The sequence below is a fragment of the Myxocyprinus asiaticus genome, chromosome 31, assembly GCF_019703515.2.
Source record: "Myxocyprinus asiaticus isolate MX2 ecotype Aquarium Trade chromosome 31, UBuf_Myxa_2, whole genome shotgun sequence".
NCBI classification, from domain to species: domain Eukaryota; kingdom Metazoa; phylum Chordata; class Actinopteri; order Cypriniformes; family Catostomidae; genus Myxocyprinus; species Myxocyprinus asiaticus.
The window spans coordinates 19,489,831-19,515,780 of NC_059374.1; the positions used below are offsets into that span (position 1 = coordinate 19,489,831).

Genomic DNA, 25,950 nt, shown 5'->3' on the forward strand with positions numbered 1-25,950 from the left:
ACTTTCCCACAAGTGACCCATGCTTTCATTAGCAATGGATCAATTATCACCTAAGGACAGTCAGGCTTATTCCTGTCATGTGGCCCCCAAGAGATAAGGATGGTTACGGTAATGGCACTTGGTCCCCTGATGAGAATGTTTTTTTTAAATACTCCTCTGGCCTTGATAACAACAGTGGAATGTTCACTATGATCAGGGATACTTAGTCAACATATTGATCCCTAATTTAGCCCACTGCTTGGAAATGACTGCGAAACCTGCACCATGTTTTACTTAAACTACTCAGACAAACACGCAGACGTCTGTTTTTATGTACGGGTTTTGATCAAGGGTAGAGGGGTGAGTGTTTAGATTAAGAGTGCTCATTCCAGCCCCAGTGTTGCCCTAACGCACCTGCCTGTAATTTTCAAGAGAATGTAATGACCTTTTGATTATCCGGCTCAGGTGTATTTGATCAGAATTGGATCTACTGTAAACTCTAGTGTTGGGTTTGAGTCCACCTTAGTCTAGTCCGAGTCTTTAAACAATCGAGTCTGAGTTGAGTCCATGTCCAAAAGCGGCCGAGTCAGACTCAAGAATGAATCTGTTCATGAATCTGAATTCAAATTGTAACAATAAACTCAACATCAATATTTTAAGCTTATATTAAACTTCACAGCTAAGAAAAACTGTTTGTCAGTATAAATGTAACAAAAATACCTCTGTTGCATTTCATATATACATTTAATTATTAGTGTCCTGCAGAACAGATTTCAAAGTGTTTTCAGAATGAAAGCATATGCTTTAGGTGTATGAAGACAAAACTGTCCTTCAACACAATTCTTATTGCGTTCTGTTGACATTTAAATTATTTGTTGCTTTTTCGCCTACACTCAAACACAGACTAAAGAAAGTGAAAGCTGCATTAGTCATTAAAACCAGAGTTATTATTGTTTCGAATTTTAATTGTTTTTTATTTCTACTTCATTTTCAATTTGTCAATTCAGTTTAATTTAGTTTTATTTAAAATGATCCCTATCTAAAGAAATAATAGTCTACACTGAGATTTCTTTCTGAATCTTTTTTCTCTATCTGCCAGCTGATTTGGTAAAATACAGTACATACAAGTGAGTCAACTTAGTAGTAATTAGCACTCACTGAGAAGTTCCATCTCACGATTTGACTGCAAATGCTACATCCAAAAACACTGGTAAAGCCCACTGCTAATATTAGGGCCATGTCATCACAGACTTGATTTTCAAGTTAATTTGCGGCTGCAGGGCAGGTCTGTGGGCTTCTCGTGTACCTAAATCCCTGATGCGTCCGTGTGTGTCTCGCAGCAGCTGCCACAGAAGATAAAAAAATTATAATATTAATTGATATTTGCTTGTGCAGTCATCGTTGGTCTGCAGTCAGTCTAAAATCTTTAAATACAAACCAAAGAAAATGTAATTGAGCTCTTCTTTAACCGCAATAACACGTAGAATAATAATTTTGAGTCATAAATTTAACAGAATTGTCCTTCAGACATCAGTGTCAGAGGTATAGGCTAAAAAAAGACGTGCATAAGTTACCTGGTGGTTTACAATAAATATAAAAGAAACATTTAAAATAAAAACGTCATAACCAACTAAATTAATCTCATAACATGAAGTGTAGCTTCATACACTAATGAATAATACATTTATTTTATAATTAAATTAGAAACTAAACATTTCACTGCCCAAAATATCCCAATATTTTGTGTATGGTTGAATGTTGTGAATGGTGGACAAATGCTGTAAAAGAATGTATTTTAAGCAGCTCATCAATGCTTTGAAAATAGTCAATCAATAATAAATAGGTGCTGTTTATCTGTTTAGAGTTGCTGTCTGCTTTAGCAATAACGCTTTTCCCTCCCGACTATTTAAAGCTACCCCGACTATTTAAAAAATTACACAGTTAATTCATCAAGCTTTTATGGACCAGTTCAAGCTAACAACACTGCGTGGTAGTGATGGTAAGTCCGATTCATTTCCGCGAACCAGTTCTTTCGGACAGTTCGTTTCCATGAACCGGTTCAAAAACCGATTCAGCGGTTCTTTTACGTCATCATGTATTGACGTCTCTAGCACGTAATTCTAACATTCTGGAGTCATGGTTTTCACACTCAAACATTTAAATAAAGCCATATGTGAATGCATATTGCTGATTATTACCCTTTATTCAATTTAAGTTTTAATAATAATGGTGTTTATTGTCATCAGTGTTTCATTCTGTGATCCTGCATGTCGAATGAGACATTGATTAATATTGATTACATTTTGGATTAGTTTCCTACATTAAAGTTTTGCACCTAAAGCACCCAGTACGGACACTGTGCACAAACGCGGATATGTTCTACGTGTCTTAAATTTTATTTAATAAAACTAGTCATAAGAATGTTTCCAGTATGTTTTGGTAGGCTCGTTCATGTCCTCGGTACACGCATGCTCATAGTATCAGCAGCTCCTCATTAAGACTCCTCTGTAATCCTCAGCAAACTTCGACAGTTTGTGGACCGGCTCTTTCGGTTCTTTTTGAGTCAGGCACAACTGAAGAGCTGACTTTCAATTCTGCTTGTAGGTTTGATTACTTCATTTCAAACGGGTTCTTTGGTTCAATAACTGGTCTAGTAACTCGTAAGAGCCGCCTGCCAGCAGTAGTAACATCATCGAGAAAAAATGCCTACTTAAGTCTCAAGACCTTCATTTGCAAATATTTGTAAATAATTCAAAAATTACACCGAAACAAACATCTGTAGGTTTCTAAATGTTTTATTTGGCTACTGCAGTTACCATCTCAACACATAGCAAGTCTGCGGTAATCCTCTGCAAACTTCGACAATCATTGGGACTGGCTCATTCGGTTCTTTTTGAGTCTGACATTTCGACGTGCTGTGTAGCCAGTACATTTACTCAATTAGTCATTGCAATTCGATTCAGTTCGATGTTGTGAACCGGCTCGACCGGTTACATGCTGAGAATCGGCTCAAAAGAACGATTCTTTCAAGAATCGGACATTACTACTGCGTGGACCACAAGAGACTACAGAAGCCTACATGTGTAGATACATTACGCCTAAAAAGACTTAATATCCAATATTAATACTGTTTTTATGTATTTTTATTTCAATATGATGTTTTTAGTAAACTGTGAGAGACATGATGTGGGTGAATTGACTCAATGAAGGTCTTGAGTTTAAGTTTTTAAACTTAAGTTTTACCACGATGAAACCGCAATGCAAGCACCGACTTGGCTGCACAAATGCCACATGCAATTTTACCAGTTGTCAGGTCCTGTGTCGTGTGAAACTGCCTAGTTTAGTTTCTATTATATTGGATACATACCCGTCTTTATGTTTTCGACGTGTCAGCCACCTCGGTAGTCGATGTTATACAGTAATCTCTGTAGTAACATTTCAAGCGTATTGGTTGACTGATGAGTGTGCCTGTGCACGTGCGTATGTGTGTGTGCGTGTGAAACAACTCTGGCTATGTCTATGACTTCAGGGGATAATACAGCTGCATGCAGACAGAGATGTGTTCATACATTTCTGTTTTGTTATTTGTCACAGTTTGTTATTAAGTCACAGTAAAAATGCATCCAAGTCCGTGACAAGTCCAAGTCCATTAAAATTGGACTTGCGACTCAGACTCGAGCCCGAGTCCAAACTCGAGTGCCCCGACTCTAACTCTTAGCACCCCCGCTTTAGATGAATGATCATGCCTGTAAAAAAAAAACTTGGTGGCAGTGTCTACTGTCAAATATTGATCGAAGATGTCAATAAATAAGTGGTACAAATATGTTACACGTTTTAGTAGGTTGTTCTCAACTGTTCTTTCATTAACTGGATTTGTGTCTTAAAATTGAGCATATCTTGATCCATGGCATATTATGAGGTAGGTTTTACTTGCCGTATGTTTGTGACAGGCCAGACCAGTTAGTATTGTTGATAATGGAGGTGTTCCTGTAGCTCAGCTGGTAAAGCATGACAGTAGCAATGGCAAAAATGTGACCAAAATGATGAAAAACGAATAAAATATAATTAGTAAAATGTATGTTTTCATATTGTACATAGTAAGAAGGTCCCCTGTATAATACACAGCATTAGCTGGGAAATAATTAATTTAATATGTAAGCAAAAAGGACATTATAACTGAAATATACCCATATGCATCAAATCGGAATCTAATCAGAATCGAATTGAATCGAGAAATCTGTATCAGCCCTATTTATAGTGTGTCTTTGAAGTTAACATGAAAGCAAAATGTAATTTATTTACTTTCTAAATTATTATTATTTTTTTTCAGCAAGCTCATACATTTTAATGGCACTCTAAATTTAAATCTTTGTTTAAACGAAATTAGCACTTAAGCTCAACTTAAATACTTCAAGTAGAGGAAACCTTACTAGCTAGTACTAGCTAGAACTAGCCTAGTACAGTGAATGCTAGCATGCTAAATGCAGACTAACTGGAAACAACAGAGCCTGTCTGAAGGCAGAGGCTACAATGTTAGCATAGAATAGCTTAACGCAGCAGTCCCATAGATAGTACACTGGCGAGGAGACAAGAGGCTGTTCTTTTTGAATGGATGTCTGTGAAGGAGATGCTTCCCGATGCTGAATAAACTGCTTTTGTGAGGAAACAATTCATCACTTAATAAATTAACTGCCTTTCCACCAATCTTCAATATGTTTTACACTAAACATTCCTTTTGGAGTGAACTATGTGTGGTGTTGCCATGATAAAATGACTGTTTTATAAGAGAAGTCATGAACGATTTTGCAATAGGTAGGTGTCAGTTTACAGCTCTCCCCATTCATTTGTATGGTATCTGCAAACGGTGACTTACTGTCGTAAAACGCTAGTTGACCATTACGCTCTCTTCTATGGTAAATGTGTGGAGGTTGTTATCTCAGTAAAGAAGATCTCTGGAAACACTATGCTTTGATTAGCATTGCAGTTGCTTAAAGGAATATTCCGGATTCAATACGGAAATTTGAGCTCAATTGACAGCATTTATGGCATAATATTGATTGCCACAATTTTTCTTTTTTTTTTTGACTTGCTCCTCCTTTTCTTTAAAAAAAAGCAAACATCTGGGTTCCAATGAGGCACTTGCAATGGAAGTGAATGGGACCAATTTGTACAATTTTAAATACTTACTATTTTAAAAGTATAGCTACAAGACTTAAACAATATGAGTGTAAAATCACTTACCTTTTCTGTGTAAAGTTATAGCCAATTTTACAACTTTGTTGCCATGACAATGTAATGTCAACAAACCTTAAAATTACTGTAAAAATGACAATTTGAACAACTTTACAGCTCAAATAATATATGAAAGAAATGAATATTAAATATACTGTATACGAAAGTAATGTGAAAGAATTAAAGAAACAACTGAAGTACACCACAAATGTACACTCACGGAGCACTTTTTTGGAACACTGTGGTCCTAATCGATGTGGTCTTCTGCTGTTGTAGCCCATCCGCGTCAAGATTCGATGTGTTTTGCATTCTGAGATGCTATTCTGCTTACTACAGTTGTACAGAGTGTTTATCTGAGTTACTGTAGCCTTTCTGTCAGTTCGAACCAGTCTGGCCATTCTCCGTTGACCTCTCTCATCAACAATGTGTTTCCGTCTGCAGAACTGCTGCTCACTGGATATTTTTTGTTTTTGGCACCATTGTGAGTAAACTCTAGACACTGTTGTGTGTGAAATTCCCGGGAGATCAACAGTTACAGAAATACTCAAACCAACCCATCTGGCACCAACAATCATGCCATGGTCAAAATCACTGAGATCAATTTTTTTTCCCTATTCTGATGGTTGATGTGAACATTAAATGAAGCTCCCGTCCTGTATCTGTATGATTTTATGCATTGCACTTCTGCCACACAATTGGCTGATTAGATAATCGAATGAATAATTAGGTGTACCAAATAAAGTGCTCAGTGAGTTTGTTTGCTCTCTTGAAGCCGCACACACAGTTTGGTTTTAAAACTGAAATTAGATCTTTCGATCCATCAAGTTCATAGTGCCATTCTATGGTGATGTCATATACAATAAAAATTGTAGAAACAAATTTGCCCCCTCTGATGTTGCAATGAATAAAGATGGACTGAAAATCTCAATTATTACTGTGCCAATATTTCCAGCATTTTTTCTCTTGTTGCTGTCTCTTTCTGTTTCTATGATCCATCATTCTGGAGACTTCGATTTTGGCTGGTAGTACTGCAGACTTGTCTCCACACTGCGACAGCAAGTCCGTCTAGCGGTTATGCTTTGTCACCCCCATTTCAAACAACCACGGCAGTACATATACAAAAATGCAGACCTTAAATTGGTCCTGTCTTTTGCAAATGACAATATCCACTCAAGCTTGTAGTTGAGCTCCAAAGGATCCCTTGATCTGACTTATTACTAACAGAACACTACAGAATGTTCCTCCATATGTAGATATAAACTTTGCATGCATTTGATTATGGCCATGGTTTCTCATTTCATTACTCAGATTCTTTGAGGAGACAGAGAAGTCCAGAAGTCACATTTTGAAGTTTATTTATTTTATTTTTTCTCAGAATATTCTTTGATTGATGTTATCTGTTTCTAGTGTGCATGGTGAGGAGAGACAATTATAGCATTGGTGTCTGTGACAAAGGGCTTTTCTTTTTATCCAGGTCTTGCTTAACAACACAGTTTCCAAAAAACAATGTTGATATTGTTCATCTCTTTGTGTATGCAACAACACAAATAAGCACTTAAGAATATCTGATTGGACATTGAATTTTAATCAATGTTGAAAGAAATTGAACATCTTCCCAGAATTCTTAGTGGTTGAGACATAGTTATTACAAAAGCATTCAAAATGCTCCATCATTACAAGGTCCAAATGACAGAGTATACAGCAATTTCCAGGCCTACATAGAATCTTTGAATGCAGAATTCCACAGAAAACTCCTGACACCCTGTGTGTGAGCAGTGCGTCGCGACACATCAAAAGTAAATCGTTTCTGTTGTAATCAATGAAGCTGTCTACACTGGAAGCGTCCATTGTGTTTGGTTGCGAAAATGATTTTACTTACCAATGATCCTACATGTGAATCTTTTAAGCTACTACATTTAAGACAGCTTGCGATGTTTCTGGTCTTTGGTCTACTTATCTTTTCAATTAATTGATCAATTGATCTCAAATCAGTTTAAATGATTCATTAGTGATTCAGGCTGAATCAAATTTATTTGTAAAATTCCTTATCCAGTAATCACAAATGACTGGAATGGTCATGGAAAAGTCATGGGAATTAATTGGTCAAAAGTGTGCAAACCCTGTTTTTACAAAGGCGTTAAACACCTGACAGCAGTTTAAGAACTTTTGCTGAAGACATAAAGACTAAATTGTGAATAAATGAGGCAGGATCTGTTAGTAGGCCCATCTGGAAATAAGACCACACAGCTCTGCTTTCATTGGTGTCCCTGTGGAAAATCTCTGTAATGAAGCTTTAATCTCATCTCACAGTTTAAAATGTTTGTGTTTGTCTTTTTTTGTAATTGAATCAGAGGTGATTTGTTACCAGCAAATGTACCCATAGAAGATGCTGTCCAATCCAAGATATTATTTTTGGCCTAGGATGAGGCCTTTGAAGTGAAAGTATGTTGTTGTTTTACAATAGCGGTGCCTGGAGATGGATTTTGTCTGAGATAAACTAGTTAATTTGGACTTTGGGAAGATGATCTGTTTTGGTCCAACATTCCTTTGGGTTTTGAAACAGACTGGTAACTTGTAATGGCTTGTTTAAAAAGCTGGAACATAACCCAGAGTGTTTGATTATTTCACAGTGCAAATTGATGCAGTTCAGCTCTTGGCTGCCCATATAGGTCACTATGTTCCATTTGTTAAGAAAGCAGGAGCTGAATTGGTCTCCTTGTTGCCTCTTTTTGGACAGGAGACTCTGAGGAATTAGCCTGCACAGACACCTGTTGCAGACACCTGCACTAGAATCAGAGTTTGCCTCTGTGTTTCGTTTTGTGGTCCCAGACTTCACTTAGCTAAGAGGTTAGCTCTGTTGCTTTGAGAAAGAAATCCACCTGGAATACTTTGTTTTCTATAAGCATTTAACAGTTTTTTTACTCACCTGTGTGATCAATCTTGCTAGAATCAGTCATAATCTTAACGGAAGGCTGATTTAGATTTATACACTTTTTGAAACTTGGGATGGCTGGGGTAAGGGTCATTTCAGTTCAATTCACTGTCCTTATTATGTTTGCTTCAAAAAGCCAACATACTATTATTGTAAAAGCATAAGTTATGGTTTTTCAAAATCCCTAACCTGAGACCAAACTTTTAAAATGTTACTTCTCCTAGAGCTTTTGAGCTACTGTCCTTCAGCCTGTTCTGATTTGAGTTATTACTGTATCTTTTCTATAGAGATCTGACTTACAGTTTTCCCTTAGTAGACTATAAAAAAAAACCCATAGACTTCTATAGAGTGCAACATTTGGGTTCCGGAAGTAAAAATCCTTTTTATTTTTTCAGTAGTCTAATTGATTTTCAACGATAACTTATAAATCTTTAAAGACATACCTGCCGTGAGCTTCGAGGTTGTTCATTGACGGTATATGCTTCCATTGAAGCCATCCATCTGCATTATTTCAACTTCATTGTTTAAAAATCATGTTTAATAGTGGAATTCCTGGTAAACATCTACACTACCCATGATCCTGAAGGGAAAAGATCCACCAATCAGAGAATCGCAGCAAACAAAATGCACCAAAAGAGCCCAGCAGCAACCGGCTACTTCCATGACGCAATGTGAATGATGCAACCAAGTCGTTGTCCCTTCACCCTTAAACTAATTATATATTTGTACTTATTGGAATATTTTACAATAAATGTCAAATATATTGTTTCTATACTTATAATCAACAATCTAAAATCAATACTTTTATATATTTCCATAGTTTTTTATTTTATTACATAATTCACAATGCTTCATGGGATTGTAGTTTGTACCCTCGTGAAAGACGGTAAGTACACATTCTTGTACCTTTTGTCTTTTTGTCAGATTTTCAAAAAAAAAATTCCCCTCAAAACAAAGATTGTAATGTTGTGATTCAGTGAGTTGGTTGGTTTGGTTCATGGCTTATAACTCTTTTATGGAGGATTTTATGAGAAACCTATGCAAAAAATCTATATCAATACTTCCGGAACCCAGACAGCTTAAAAATTGGGCGGGCACTGTTGCACTCTATTGACAGAATGTTCTGAGTTTGGTTCGGAAAGTTTATGATTTCAAACTCCAACAGTCAAGCAGTTCAAAGGTACAGTATCTATCTGTCTGACTGTCTGTCTTTTAAATTTCAACTTCAAGGATTTTTTTATTTACTTTCACACAAGACTTTATCAAGCCATTCAGAGTCTTTGACATTGTATTCATTATCATGAAAGTTGCTGTGAAACTGATGACTTTTTTAGATTTATTTTTTCAGTAACACCCTATCTACACTTTTTGAGAAGTGAGGTTGTTACACTTCTCTGCATCTCTCTCATGACAAACAGACAGTTAGTTTACCATCTCATAATAATGCTCCATACAGTTCAGCCTCCAGATTAGTCTTCCAGCACATCAGTTTTTCCAAGTTTATTTGAGATGCAGATTAGGCAAGGTTCCAAATGGAATATACTTATCATGTTTATGTTTTTGGAGTGTCACAAGAATTGAAGGCTCACATTAAAATCTGAAAAGGGTAGTTTAAACTTAATTGGCTCCAGTGAGCTCCAAGCACCCTTGTTTTCCACTCCTCTTGGCTTGAGAAATATCTTCCCCGCTAATGCTGCACGTCTCCGTCAAAGGCCTTGCCAGTCCACATGAACTGCCCTTTATAAATGGCAGAAATGCCATTAATGGAATAAAATGCTGTACTTGTTGTTCAGACAACTAGTTTTTGTTCCATCACCTTACATCAGAGCCTCTCAAGGATTAGATAGGTCCTCTGACAGAGTCGGTGCAAGCATTTTCATAAACTCTTATTAGAACTGCCTGGCAACCTAGAATTTTGAGAGCGTAGCAGCTGACACATTTACAAAAATTAGTTTTGAATGTCATTGCTGGAAAGAAACCTGTTTAGGCTTCTTTTAAAAGACCTCCTACACAACTGCTATAAAGTCTGCTGTTAAAATCTTCTGCAGACTCTAAAAATATTACTATCACGAAACAGAATGGCCATGATGTGTGCATGGACTCCATGCAACTGAATATGCGTGCTTATCTTTTTTGCACAGTATACAAAAAGCAGCACGCTAAATGAGTAGGATGTCAGAATACTCATTCATAAAACAGTAGGCGAACAATACCTACTGTTATTGTACAAACATATAGGTGTCCTGCACCTTCTGAGATTCTGAAGTGTGGGCACTTTGCTATCCCATAATTCCGTGTGAGCTGAGAATGCATCAGATTCTAGATAACACTGAAAAAACAAAAAATAACTGTCATGAAATGAAAATTAATGGAAAAAAATATATACAGTGGCAAGAAAAAGTATGTGAACCTTTTGGAATAACCTGCATTTATATGTACATTTGTCTTACAATAGTTACAATAATGAACAAACACAATCTGTTTTTAACTAATAACACACAAATTATTTTATTGTTCTTGTGCATATTGAATACATTATTCAAACATTTACAGTGTAGGTTGGAAAAAGTTTCAGAACCCCTAGGCTAATGACATCAACAAAAGTTAATTAGAGTCAGGTGTTGGCAAACCTGCCATCCAATTAATTGAGATTGAAGGTGTGGGTTAAAGCTACTTTAACTTGTAAAAAGCACTCAAACATTTTGAGTTTGCTATTCACAAGAAGCATCTGCTGATGTGGACAACGCCTTGCAAAAAAGAGATTTCAGAAAAACTACGATCAAGAATTGTTGCTTTGCATAAAGTTGGAAAGGGTTACAAGTTTATCTCGAAGAGCTTAGAAATTCATCTGTCCACAGTTAGACAAATTGTCTAAAATGGAGACGATTTAGTGCTGTGGCTACTCTCCCTAGAAGTGGCTGTTCAGCCAAGATTACTCAAAGGGCACACTGCAGAATGCTCAATGAGCTAAAGAAGAACCCTAGAGTGACAGCTAAAGATTTGAATGAATCACTGGAACTGGTTATCATCTCTGTTCATGGGTCTACTATACAGAAAACATTACACAGGCATGGTGTCCATGGCAGGATACCACGAAGGAAGCCGCTGCTTTCCAACAAAAACATTGCTGTGTGTCTGAAGTTTACTAAAGACCCCCTTCACACTCCACAACGCTACTGGGGAAATGTTTTGTGGACTGATGAAACTAAGTTTGAATTGTTTGAGACCACGCAGCACTATGTATGGCGTAAAAAGGGCACCACAGACCAACATGAAAACATCATCCCAATGGTGAAGTACGGTGGAGGGAGCACCAAGGAAAAAATTAATTCCCAAATGTATCAAGATATCCCACAGGATAATGTCAGGGTGGCTGTGCACCAGCTGAAGCTCAGTAGAAGTTGGATGATGTAGCAGGACAGTGACCCAGTCAGAGCCCAGACCTTAACCTAATAGAGATGCTGTGGAATGACCTCAAGAGCCATTCACACTAGACATCCTAAGGATATGGCTGAGCTGAAGCAGTTCTGTAAAGAAAAATTATCCAAAATTCCTTCTTAATGTTGTGTAGGTCTAATCTGCAGCTACTGGAAACACTTGGTTGAGGTTATTGCTGACAGTTATTAAATCCAAGGGTTCACTTACTTTTTCCACAGCACTGTAAATGTTTAATGGGATTTGTTCAGTAAAGACATTAAAGATTATAATTGTTTGTGTGTTGTTAGCTTAAGCAAATTGTTTTTGTCTATACTGGTGACTTTGAAGATTTTAGATTTTTGATGAAGATCTCAGTATTTTACACAGAGTATATGTATTGCAATATTGAATATATATTTATTCTTTGTCACTGTACTGGCATTCAGTGAGCATGATTTTATGAGCTTCTATGGATGGTATGCGGTGTCAAATGTGCTGTCACCATGCAGCATCTGTGGCATTTCAAAGAGTAAAGACCAAAATAAACCAGCTATGTAATTGAAGAGCAGGGCCGACTTAAATCAATGACACATGAAGATCCTGGGACACATGAATTGGAGAATACCCTCAGGTGAAGACCGTTGTTTTCCCAGTCGCTTGATTGGGTTACATATTCATATTTAAACATCTTTCGTAAGTTGTTTTTACTGTACCATTGCAATTTTTCTGCACTACAGTTCCTCAACTGTCAGGTTTGTTTTTTATTAGGAATATATTTGAAACAGCAGCTCAAAATTTATCTGAAGAAGACGAGCCACACTTTATTTTTTATATGTGTAGCGATGAAACTGTAAACATAAATTATAGGAGATTTATGCTGTCTTCTACTATTAAGACTACTTAATTTTCATAATGCCAATGTTAGGTTGGTTTAACTTGTCAAATGTCTAAGATGTCAAAATAGCACCACATGGCCAAGATCTGTATATGCACTTTTGTAGCATTTGTTTTTTTCCCTGAAGTCTTACAATGTTAGCCAAGGTTTCTTGTTCCAAAAACAGTCATAACTGAGTTTACATGACCATTTAAAAAAACAAAAACAAAACTGCACTATACTGTACTTCAAAGTGGTAACCCCCCACACACTAAAGCCCGGAGCACACTGTACGATTTTGACCACAATTTAGCATTTAATTTTAGGAATCGTGGATGACATCTTTTGTCATAGGGCAAAGTTTTCAGTGATGAAATGTACTGCAGGATGTCTTCATAAAGATGGTAGTGTTTTATAATACTTTTTCCACTTCTTTTTTGTTTATTTCCATTTGTTAAGAGGACTGTCTGCCAAAGTGGTAGTGATTATTAAAAGATTAAACACATTTTCATCCATAGTAAGGTTACGCAACACTGCAGTTATACACAAATTCTGTAATGTAGTGTAAAGCGGCCAAAAGTAATTTTGCGGTATTAATGCTGTGAAATGAGACAGCGTTTCATTGCTGGCGTTTTGTTAGGACAAACTAACTCCATATGTGGCTAGTCACAGATTTTATCTAAATAGACAAAGATCGTTGTCCGCTGCAGTGGCACATTTTAAAAGCGCCTTTTTGAGGGACAGTCGTTAAAAGATGAAGGCCAAGGACTTGATGTTTTATTCAATTACTGGATGTTCTCTTTGACTAGGGTTCATGGTGTGTTTTGTGCAGTTTCCATGCAGTTCATCATCACATTACCGTCTAATTCACCAGCAATAATTATTTTTTTTAAAGTTTCTGTCAAGAACGAATAGTCCCAAGTTGTGCTGGGTGATATATCATATAGTCACGACATACGGTATTCACAATTTGCTGGCGGTTTAAAAAGATGCAATATTTTACTTCTTGCAGTAAACATTTTAAATCTAGTTGACTACAATGGCTGTATTGTCGAAATGATGGTTCCTCTGTTTGAAGAACAAAAATCACCCTTTTAAGCCTTGAGAAAATGCATATATATTGAGATATAGAACATTTTCAGAAGGCTGACAAATTTAGAGATTGTTTTTTTTTAGCTATATCGCCCAGCCCTAGTTACAACCCATTAGTATTTACTATCTAAAATGTTGAAGTACGTTGGCATATTTATAGGCAGCACACTGAATTTATATCCAGTTCCTCAAAATAATATTGTACACACAAGACCAGGAAAAAAACCTGTTCTTTTCATTTACTGTTGACTATTATTTCAGTTTGACTTGGGCTGCTCCAGGCAATACTTTCCATGGTCTCAAATGATTTCTAATGATTTTGCCATTTGTGAGTTAGAAAATGACTACTATGTCATTTAACTGACACTTTTATCTAATCCAACTTACCCTGGAACAATCTAAGGTGCCTTGGTCAAGGACACAATAGCCACTTTTTCACCATCGAGCCAGTGCAGACCAGGGCTATCAACTGCCAATAGCCTCGGACCTCGAGCTGCAAGAGCAAAATCGATCTGCATTCTCACCATCAGGCAATAGCCCCGCAGCGTTGCCCTAAAACCTAAAACGCCATCCTGGTGCCAACGTCACACACCCCGCTCATTTCACAAGGGAAACTCAAGCTGAGATTTCAGACTCTGGAGACTAGCTAGCCCTCAAAATGAACACGGATTTGTACTGTGCCCACAATTTATATTTTTATTTTCTTGAACCTGTACCACTGTGTGCTGGATACACAACTTGGCAGGTTCTGTGAAAAGATACAGTACTGTGCAAAAGTCTTAGGCACATAAGATGTTTCACAAAAACATTTGTCTTAAGATGGTTATTTATATCTTCAGTTTTTGCGTGTCAATAGTAAATATACATTTTAGGTGTTCCTTTTGCAAATAGAATAGAAGAGCAGGGAGCTTGACCCCCACAGAGCCCCCACTGGGATTACATGGAGAGACAGAAACAGTTGAGATAGCCTAAATAGACAGAAGAACTGTGGCAAATTCTCCAAGAAGCTTGGAACATCCTATTTGCCAACAACCAAGAAGAACTGTCCAGGTGTACCTAGGACTAGGAGAATTGATGCTGTTTTGAAGGGAAAGGTGGTCACACCAAATATTGCTTTTGCTTTTTTTTTTTTTTATGTTTACTGGACTTTGTATGACGTTAATTGATAAATGAAATCTATTTATGACATTATTTTTGAAGAAATCCCAAGCAACATTTTTCATAAGTGCCTAAAACTTCTGCACAGTACTGTACTTAATCATATTTTCGTTCGGCAGAAGCCATCGATCTGACGTTGCACATTTTCCTCAGCCTAAATATTCAGAAGAGCCCCGATTTCATCTACTGATCAGTACTGATGATTCTCCATTCTCTATTGGTTTGTTGAGGTAAGCTGGTAGCTAGATATGAAAGATTGGAAATGAGTATCTTTGTGCTGAATCCTTTGACGTTAACCCCGCCTGAATTCCTAGTTGGCCTTCTTTGACCCAAGGGTAGTCGGTGGACCAAAGTCCACTGGCCGTTGGTCCCAAGGAAGCCCCGAGGAGGCACTGTAAAGCCCCGGAAGTGACCATGAGAATGCAACTGGCCCTGGCACGCACTAGCATGACCTCATTTGGCCCGATTATGGAAATGCAGCTAATAGTGCTAGCTAGAGATTGCCATTTGTGGGACTTGAATCAACAACTTCTAGGCTACACCATGCTTCAGCCAACAGTCAACCACCTTTGCTGATGCCTCTGACATGATAACATCATCTTTAACTCTTTGTGCTGTGTTCATTGGCTTGTAGATGGCTGGAGGTGGGTGGGGTTAACCTGACCTGTATGCAGTATTGGGTGATTTATCTGCGGGTGCTGCAGGATGCCATCTGGCCCGGGGGGAATCTGCCGGCTCAGCCCCGGCCCCAACGCAGCCAGCAGCAGAAGGAGGAGTCCAGAAAGCAGGCTTTGCAATGCCTTATGAAACTACTACCTGGTGGGTTGCCAAATAGTATGCACACATACATAAACATGTTGCTACACCTACTAGTGCTAGTTGTACAATTACAGGAACCCTCAATATTTTCTAATTGAGCTTTGACCATTTGTGTGTTGGACAATGACTACTAGGCTTACTTTGAATAGATTTGTACAATTAGAATAATTTGAGATGTTTTTCGTAGGGATGAACCTAAATTTTGGCTCCCTAAAATAGTATTAAAAATGAAAAAAAAGCAGAAAATCTGAACAGAAACCATTACTTTTAAAATCCGGTAATAGAAACACTCACATGGAGAAAAAGCATTGTTTTTTGTTTTTTTTTGTGGATTTTCTCCCCTTTTCTCCCCAATTTCGCATGTCCAATGCGCTCTAAGTCCTCGTGGTGGCATAGTGACTCGCCTCAATCTGGGTGGCAGAGGACGAATCTCAGTTGCCTCCGTGTCTGAGACAGTCAATCTGCGCATCTTATCACGTGGCATGTTGAGCGCGTTACCGTGGAGACCTAGCGCTTGTGGAGACTCACGCTATTCTCCGTGGCATCCACGCACAGCTCACCACATGCCCCACATAGAGCGAGAACCACATTATAGCGACTACGAGGAGGTTAACCAAACGTGACCCTACCCACCCTAGCAACCGGGCCAATTGGTTGCTTAGGAAGCCTGACTGGGGTCACTCAGCACGCCCTGGATTCGAACTTGCGACTCCAGGTGTGGTAGTCAGCGTCTTTACTTGCTGAGCTACCCAGGCCCCCTAGGGAAAACATTCTTAATGTTGCTCATTAAAGTCCACATCACCAGAAGTGAAGTAATCCCTATCTTAATTATTAGCGCATTAATAAAGTGCGTTTTCCAGTGCTCTGTTATTGTGTGCTATTATGTATCATGGTCGTTACTGTCAAGCTCCAATATGACATTAAAGAAGCATTATTTTCAAAGGGTCTTGAAGCCATACAATAGTTTTGTATATCACAAAGGATGAGTTAGTAAGTAAATATAAAGTCTGCATGCGCAGCGTGCTTCAGTGACTGAGCACTGCTGTTGTTGACACACAGCACGTGCGCTGCTTGAGATATGCTGCTGTTTTCAGCACTATGGCTTGTAATTTGTGAGCACTCCACACTAACTCCATACATCAATCACTGTATGTCAGTGTGTTACTACAGTATAATAAACAGCCAAAAAAGTCATATAGAACAAAGAAAGCACGAAAAAAAAAATGACTCACTGTTTGAAAGTTGCAGTGGAAATTTAATTTAAGCACAAATGCAACATTTCGAGCAGAATTATCCATTGTTTTAGTGGAGTACCCTGAGCTCCAGATGTGTGTGCTTCTCATCAGTGTCACTGCATGTTGATATCAGACACACTGAAGAAGATCCGAGAGTTTGTCGTGCTTGTCTGTGATTTCACTTTTTTAAATTTTCCTATCCTATGGTTATTTCCTTTTAAAGCCGCACATAACTGGCAAAGTTTAAGCTCTTGTTTTAGCGCAGGTTGATTGACAGGTGAGGGTTGGTGCTTTGCTGCTGTCCAAAATAAAAGCCAGAGGGTTTTAAAGATAAGAAATTACGACTGAAATTGTATTATTATAATATAATATAAAGAGCTGTCATAATGAACACGTTAACACATGCAATTAATTAAAAAAGTTTAGCGCGTTAATTTTTCTTAATCGCGATTAACGCATTTATAATTAATACAGCATAAACCAGCATAAACACTGGTTGGAAGGGCAGAACCTTTGTGATGTGTTGTTGAGAAGCACTTCACCATTACTCATGAGATGAGTAAATGATTCAAAGCATAAACTATAAAATGTCAGGTTGGGGAAACCAGCCTCTCAACACAGAATTACTGTTTTTCCTCAGTAGTGTCAAGTAGTCCAGCAGCACTCTCCATCTCTATGTTCTTTGTTTTCTGCGTGAATTTATTGTGTGGTATTGTCTTTACAGGTCTAATCTCTGATATACTTGGCTCTGAAAAGTACATGAGATCTTGGCAGACGGTTGCGGATTCTTTTCAGGACCCCACCATAAACAGGTGTGTCAGTACTAAACACAGACAGAGATAGAAATCAGCTCTGTGGCCACTTTTGCAAGACCTCGCAAAGCAATATTTATGAAATATACACAAACAATCACACAAAAAAATGGACACTTTCACCAGTCAATTTGTTTTTACATAAACTTAAATTCAGTATTACCTGGCCTGGAAGAGTCATGGAAATGAAAAAAATAAAAATAAAATCTTAAAAGTGAATATACGTGTTTCTTGCTACACCCTGCTTTGAAATACTTAATCTGATTTTGTGAGCAAATCGTTGCTAATAATCGTTTCTTTTCAACTTCACAAATTGGTCTGAATGAATCAGTCTGAATCAAAATGCTTTTTAAAAATTCTTATCTAGTAAATTAAAAGAAAGGGAATGGAAATTAATTTAAAGTGTGGAAACCCTGCACATTCATGAATTCATGTAAGAAAAAAAAGTTTGTAAATTCAAATTGCAATCCAGTGAATAAGAAAACGTATTTAAAACAGCAAAGTGGTCAAACATTTTTATTGAACCACATCCCCCTAATCCAGTGTTTCCCAAACATTTTTCTGCCACTGCACACTTTTTACGAGTAAAAAATACCACAGAATATTTTCAGGGGATTTATTTTAGAAAATAAGCTAAAAGCACCGATTCCAGCAATCTGCACAATTGTGCAGAATTAGCTGCAAAAATAAAGGGTATTTTGGGGTGGCTTGCTTCTGCGTCACAAATTTGTTCAATTTTATTTACTGATTAGTTCAGTGACCTCTTCTGGATATGTCACTAGGTATGAGCGAGTCATTGAATCATTTTGAGTCGTTCACGACCGAAATCTACCAAGAGAATTTATAGTGTTTAAGCATTACAAGAACAAAGCAGATCTATAGTTTTCCTTCAGTTTGAGCATGATTTTACATCCAAAAAGACAACAATAATAGTCTAATAATAGTGAGTTTCAATAACATCCTTCTCCTTCATTAAAACTTGCATGACTATAAATCTACTGACTTCAGTAGAATGTTTAAGAATTATAAACACAAAGCAGATCTACGGTATCATTTCCCACAGATTGAAACTGCTGAGCATGACTTTTATCAGAAAAGAGGACAATAATAGCCTAATAATAATCATTTTGAGTTTCAATAATGTTCTTTTATCATTGTTAAACACATTTTACACGCGTCGAGGCGTCAACACTCCGTTCAACGTCAGTGTCAAGCGCTGCATTGCCCTCCACATGACAAGCGTTGCAGAAAGCGTCACAGAGGGGCGATTTTACGAGTTTGCCACGCAACAGTTGTGCACAATTAACATTGAAAATGTGTTTGGAAGAGAGAGAAAAAAACTGGCAGTTGCTTTGATAGCAGAAAGTAATAAAAGGACTCTTATGTTTAGGTCGTTTTCTTGGTGAATTTAAATTAGTTCAATAAATGGGGTCTCTGAGACTTGGAAATGATAAGGTAATATTTAATTAAAAGAAATTGAGACATTCAATATCTCTTCACAAATTTGGACTTTTTCTTGTTGCTTTGTACTCTCAAAGACATTATTTGTGAAGCAAAGACGTGTGTGCAAAACACTTTGTTGTAAAGTAGCGTCACCTCATAGACTTCAATGTATTCGGCAGCGCTGAGTCATGTGAAAGCCCCTTAACGTGTATAAATATCAGTTACTTTTACACATTAATCATAGTTCTTCACAATCACAAAAGTGACCGATTATGATTTCAAAAAGGCGAATTTCACAGAAAGGTGAGGAGTTTGCCTCCCTGAAATAATTTTTTATTTATGCATTTATTTATTTTGTGGAATTTGGTCGTTTTCCACGGCACACCTGTCATTCTTTCCCATAGTGGTTAGGAAACACTGCCCTAATCCAAACATTACCCTTACTGCCATGACGTAAATATTGTAATCCACCAATGTGAATCTAATCATGTTATAAATGTATTGTTTTAGAATGTAACCAAAATATTACATAATAACCTTATATGTAAATATGAACAATTCTAGAATGTTTTTAACATAAATCTCACAAATCTTAATTTCAAAAAGCGGCTACAACACTCAGTATCTAGAACATGTGACTGTAATTATTGAAATACTAATACCTACAACATCATTGTTATGGTACAGTAAGTATGTGGATGCTGCAAATGTATTGGGGAAAGTAATGTGCTTTCAATAGATACATAGCTGTGTACTGTTATCAGGGCACCTTGTGACTTTTTATGCCATTACATTAGCACAGTTGGATACATGATTTAGTCTCTCACCAGCTTGAAGTTTGAGAGCACTGCACTTTGATTTACTAGAACATGCTGTAGTCTGCAGTAAATGTCCAGATGAAGCAGATGTTGTTACAATCAGTTATACATTGACTCAACATTCCCTGCTTTATGATGTAAATTAAGCAGAAAAGATAAAAGACTAATGCTGTAAATCAGTCTTAAACCCTTTTCAGGCCAAGGACTCTTTGGTGGATAGAAAGGAGGAGCAGTGACCCCTTTTTACATAGTGTACAAATATTCAGAAGAACTGACTCATAAAGCTCCGTTCACACATGCAGCGACTTCCAGCGACAAAGTGAAAATATCTCATTAAATTTCAATGAGAGCTGGTGACTTCCGGTGACATGAGCAACAGTTACCATTGTCGACTAGATGTGAGCATGTCCAGTGACTTCAGAAAGTTGAGAAAAGTATAACTTTATGCCAATGAGGAGAGACTTTCGTCAGCGACTACCAATAGGAGTTAAGACATGTCAAGGAAACCGTCTTCTGGTCTGGAGTCGAGTGCAGGCAATGACGGAGAGGACGTTTTTGTGATGTTCTATATGATTTGTCTGTAACCATCTACAGTATATCCTCTTGAGACCCGAGCTTGACTGCTGTGTGCATTTTCTATTCCCCTTTTTGATTTGTAACAAGTAGCCCCAAAGAAACATGCAAAAAAAAAAAAAAAAAAAAAAAAATATTTTTTTTTGTTTTTAGACCAAATACAGTAGTTTTCCTAAAGATTAATGTCCACATATGTGGACAGTGGGACTAAGTTGTGAAATTTTAAATAATACCAAGCTATAGAAAGTCTGATTTTTTTAAATCAAATTGTTTTATTGGTTAGATTATGTTTCCATGAATGTTGATTATTCATGTTTTTGAGACGTTACAGACATTACATCAGAAATTAGCATAAATAATTCTGATTCAAAGTAATGGCCAGCATCATCCAATCACTGCCAACCATGTTAAAATAAAATTACATTATGTTGACATCATCAAAAATAAGAATCAGTAATGTAAAGAATTAATTAAACAACAAAGAATATTTGAGTATAGCTGATGTTACATGAGAGCGGCGGTCAGTATGTGTGCTCTGTCATTCAAACTTTTGTGTTCGAGAGTCACTTATCACTGTGCGAATCTGGGTCAAACCTGTTTGAATAGCTCACCATATATGTATGATCATCACGATAACAGTAATAACAGAAAAAAAAAAGTTTATCTTGCAATAACGGCGGTGAGACGTCACGCAGTTGATTATTCATGAACTGCATTACTTCACACAGTAAAACGCTAAAGAGGGTGAACAAATCCTAATGATTTGTCACTGGAGCAATTTTGGAGTAAGTACAGGAAATATATCTCTTGTTTTTGAACATATTTCAGGTTTATGTGATGCTAAACACTCTTTGTCTATTGGTTGACAATGTCTTTGACACTTCCTTTGGAAAATTAACTATGGTTCTATAATAGTAACCACAGTTTATCAGTGGTATTTGTAGTTGAACCATAGGAACCACAAAATTAAGCATGGTTACTACAGTTATAGTTACTGCAATATTACTATAGTAAAACCATAGTTATTATATGAATGCAATATTACTATAGTAAAACCATAGTTATTATATGAATGCAATATTACTATAGTAAAACCATAGTTATTATATGAATGCAATATTACTATAGTAAAACCATAGTTATTATTTGAAGGCAATATTACTGTAGTAAAACCATAGTTATATGAATGCAATAATTCTATAGTAAAACCATAGTTATTATATGAATGCAATATTACTATAGTAAAACCATAGTTATTATATGAATGCAATATTACTATAGTAAAACCATAGTTATTATATGAATGCAATATTACTATAGTAAAACCATAGTTATTATATGAATGCAATATTACTATAGTAAAACCATAGTTATTATATGAATGCAATAATTCTATAGTAAAACCATAGTTATTATATGAATGCAATATTACTATAGTAAAACCATAGTTATTATTTGAATGCAATATTACTATAGTAAAACCATAGTTATTATATGAATGCAATATTACTATAGTAAAACCATAGTTATTATATGAATGCAATATTACTATAGTAAAACCATAGTTATTATATGAATGCAATAATACTATAGTAAAACCATAGTTATTATATGAATGCAATATTACTATAGTAAAACCATAGTTATTATATGAATGCAATATTACTATAGTAAAACCATAGTTATTATTTGAAGGCAATATTACTGTAGTAAAACCATAGTTATATGAATGCAATAATTCTATAGTAAAACCATAGTTATTATATGAATGCAATATTACTATAGTAAAACCATAGTTATTATATGAATGCAATATTACTATAGTAAAACCATATTTATTTTATGATTGCACTATTACTATAGTAAAACCATAGTTATTATATGAATGCAATAATTCTATAGTAAAACCATAGTTATTATATGAATGCAATATTACTGTAGTAAAACCATAGTTATTATATGAATGCAATATTACTATAGTAAAACCATAGTTATTATATGAATGCAAAATTACTGTAGTAAAACCATGGTTAATACTAGTATCAAAACTATGATTTCTGCCAAAAAAAAATAAATAAAATCTACAGTCATAGTTACTACAACATTAGTAAATCCACGGTTTCTGCTAAAAGACCATGGTTATTACAGTCATGATAACTTCAATATTACTATAGTAAAACCATGGTTCATTTTTGTGAGAACTGATCATGTCTGCATGTGCAATGAATGTAGTGGAAAAAGTGGCTCTTTTAAAAATTAAAACTAAACCATGAGAGAATTGAACTGTTACACCCCTAATATTTACAGACTTTTTTATATATATATTTATTATTGTATTATGTTGCATTTACTGTGTTGCTGTTGTTCTGTTTTGTGTTCTGAGAAGTATCATATCATATATATATTATCGTATATATATTTTAAACTTTATAAATTAACTCTCACTATAAAATTCTTACTATAAAAGTAATAAATAAATCGTATAAAATTACTAAAGATTGCGATTGCGGTCCTCAAGGTTTTAGGGGTCCTGCTTTGCTGCCCCTGAGCTTTCCAAAGTTGAGTAGCCCTGGCCTAGAGTCTTCTAAACTGAGATCAGTCTGTTTAAATGAAATGAAATTATGCACAGCCTATAGCGAAGCCAAAACTTAATGTTCACGCATGTGGATACAGGGTATCAGGAGGATATGGCTAAACATTTATGTGTGGAAAAGAAACTGTAGGCAGTCTGAGTCCTACTTTGATAGATCATTTATCTTGTTAACGATATGATGCAATGAGCACTGCTGCAGTTCATATAGAAAACACTCTCCCATGTAGAATGTAAATTTTTAGGGACAAGAAAGATGATCACTTATCAAATTACAATGACGTTTCAGAAATTGTTGGCAGTCTGAGTGACTTTGATTCGTACATCAATTGATAGATCGTTCATCTGGTTTATGATTTAATACACTTTGAACTGCTCTAGTTTATATAAAAGAATTCTCCCTTGCAGAATGTTATTTCTTTTCGACAAGAAAACAAATTCCTTGGCAAATTAGTAGATTTTCATAGATTTTTCAAAAGATATGGCCAGACGTGCAGTCCAATAATAACGTTAGAGTGACAGCAGTAGGAACGCCCACTAGCGATTTCATAGTACATAGGTGAGCGGCATCAAGCGATAGTCGCTGCATGTGTGAACGGCTTCAGAGTCATTCGTCCAGGAGGTAGCGCGGAATTTTTTGCAGTGTAGATTTAAAAGAACAGATTTATAGTTGTTCGTTCAGGAATCGGGCTACACTAGTTGTGCTTTGTTTCGTGCTGTAGATTTACTGTATGTTGTTGATTCACTAAAAATAAATAACTTATAAGAGTCATTCATTTGGGTTTTAGACTACATTGGTTGAACTGTGTGTTTAGGGTATTCATTAAAATAAATAAACAATTTGGGATCAAACAATAGACCAACCGTTGAAGATCAACCAATTGACAAACCATTGAAGACTCATGTAAATCAAATCAAATCAAATTAAAGTTTCACTTTTTAAAGCTTTTGTTGGATTGGAACTTTTCTAAAATGAAATGATTTCTTCATATTTTAGGGAAAACACGTTTTCATCCTTTATTTTATTAACAACAGACTGCAGACCTATGACAGTATTGAATGTAGGCTAATAGATTTTTTCTTGCTTGTAATACGATTCATTAAATTCACATGTTCAAGTTTATACAGTAACAGTCCTCTTTTTTTTCTACTTCCTACACCATATGTACTGAGACAAAGCAGGCAGAAAAGTGTAAATGGAGTAAACTGTCTTGATAGGATTTGCTAATTTTAATTTCATTTTCATGGTTTGGGGGAATAACTGAAATAGTCTTGTGATACCTTTTCACCTTTACAGTATATTCAATGATACACTTGTAAAGAGTGTGATAATAGTAATGTTGTTATTACTTTGTGATTAAAAGACTCAAGCATGTTTTGTATTTAGAACAAAATGCAGCACTTCTGAAGTTTGTTAAATAATGAACTTCTCTTGAAATGTTCCATCTGCACTCACGTTTAGTGTGTGAATTTTTTTAGTTTTTACAGTGTTAAAGGTAAGAATGTGCTTCATGAAACTGCAAGTTTTTTATTTTTTTATTAGAATTTTGGAATCTGCAAGCAAAGTTATGTAAGGTAATGATCCATGTTTCTTGATAATATGGTATTATGGGATCTGTGTGCAGGGTGTAGCTGTGTGACCTCTTGTGTCCTCTGGCTGTGGTTTCTCTCTTTTTTTTAATTTTTTTTTACATTTTATTTACAGGCACCTTGTTTACTGCATCTGGGACCTGCTTATTGAGTTTCTCGTCCCAGAGGTGTCTGACGGGGACTTTCAGAAAACACTTCTGCACAGCCTGTCAAAAAATGCTGAGAAGTTGCCACCATAGGCATGTTGGAGCAGACTGGAGAAATAAACACACGTGCACATAAAAGTGTCGCTTATAAAAGAGTGTTAAATTGTGGTCAACTAGCAGCGTGAGATGAAAGTACAGGTAGAAACATGTGATCAACAATTGTCATGTTCCCGTGTTCAGACTGTGGATTTGGATCCATGATTGCTTGTGTCTGGCACCAATTTAGTCTCCCTGGTTCTGGGACACAAACACACTGAATACATTCGGGCTAGTCTTGATTAATGGCCACCTGTTTTGTGTTTTATCAAAACACAACTCCAATCTCTAAAGCCCCACATACCGGATCTGAATTACTTGCAAGTTCTCAAGCTTTTATTCACCTTGTTCCCAATTCAGCTTTTGGTAAAGCTCTTACAGATGGACTTGACAATGGTGCAGAGTTCAAAATCATGACTGTATAATATTCAGACTAATAGGGTAATTCTCACAACAACTGTCAAGATAATGTCCGGGTCAGATTTAAAGGGATAGTTCACCCAAACATGAAAATTCTCATCATTTTCTCACTTTCATGTCATCCCAGATGTGTATGACTTACTTTCTTCTGCAGAACACAAACGAAGATTTTTAGAAGAATATCTCTGCTCTGTAGGTCCTTACAATGCAATGAATGGTGACCAGACCTTTTGAAGCTCCAAAAAGCACATAAAGGCAGCATAGAGTAATCCATAAGACTCCAGTGGATTAATATATGTCTTCTGAGCGATGCAATCTCTTTGGGTGAGAAACAGATCAATATTTCAATCCTTTTTTATTATAAATCTCCATTTTCACTTTCAGAATGAGAAAGTAAAAGTAGAGATTTATAGTTAAAAAAAAAGGACTTAAATATTGATTTGTTTCTCACCCACACCTATCGCTTTTGAAGACATAGATTAAACCACTGAAGTCTTATGGATTACTTTTATGCTGCTTTTATGTGCTTTTTGGAGCTTAAAAGTTTGGTCACCATTCACTTGGATTGTATGGACCTACAAAGCTGAAATATTCTTTTAAAAATCTTCGTATGTGTTCTCCAGAAGAAAGTCATACACACTTGGGATGGCGTGAGGGTGAGTAAATGATGAGAAATTTTAATTTGTTGGGGGAACTATCCCTTTAACCCCAAATCAATGCAAAA

At 36.2% G+C, this 25,950-nt stretch overlaps 1 protein-coding gene across 1 annotated transcript in view; it reads left to right on the top strand.

Annotated features, from left to right (window-relative positions):
* The window catches only part of LOC127422640 (sorting nexin-19-like), a 55,422-nt gene extending 29,988 nt beyond the window's left edge, over window positions 1-25,434 (top strand). Inside the window, exons 10-12 of the mRNA XM_051666390.1 lie at window positions 15,319-15,503; window positions 17,463-17,550; window positions 24,680-25,434. Of these exons, the coding sequence (XP_051522350.1) occupies window positions 15,319-15,503; window positions 17,463-17,550; window positions 24,680-24,803 (397 nt within the window). The 3' untranslated portion in view covers window positions 24,804-25,434. The remainder of the gene's footprint in view (window positions 1-15,318; window positions 15,504-17,462; window positions 17,551-24,679) is intronic.
* Window positions 25,435-25,950: the final 516 nt, after the last annotated feature.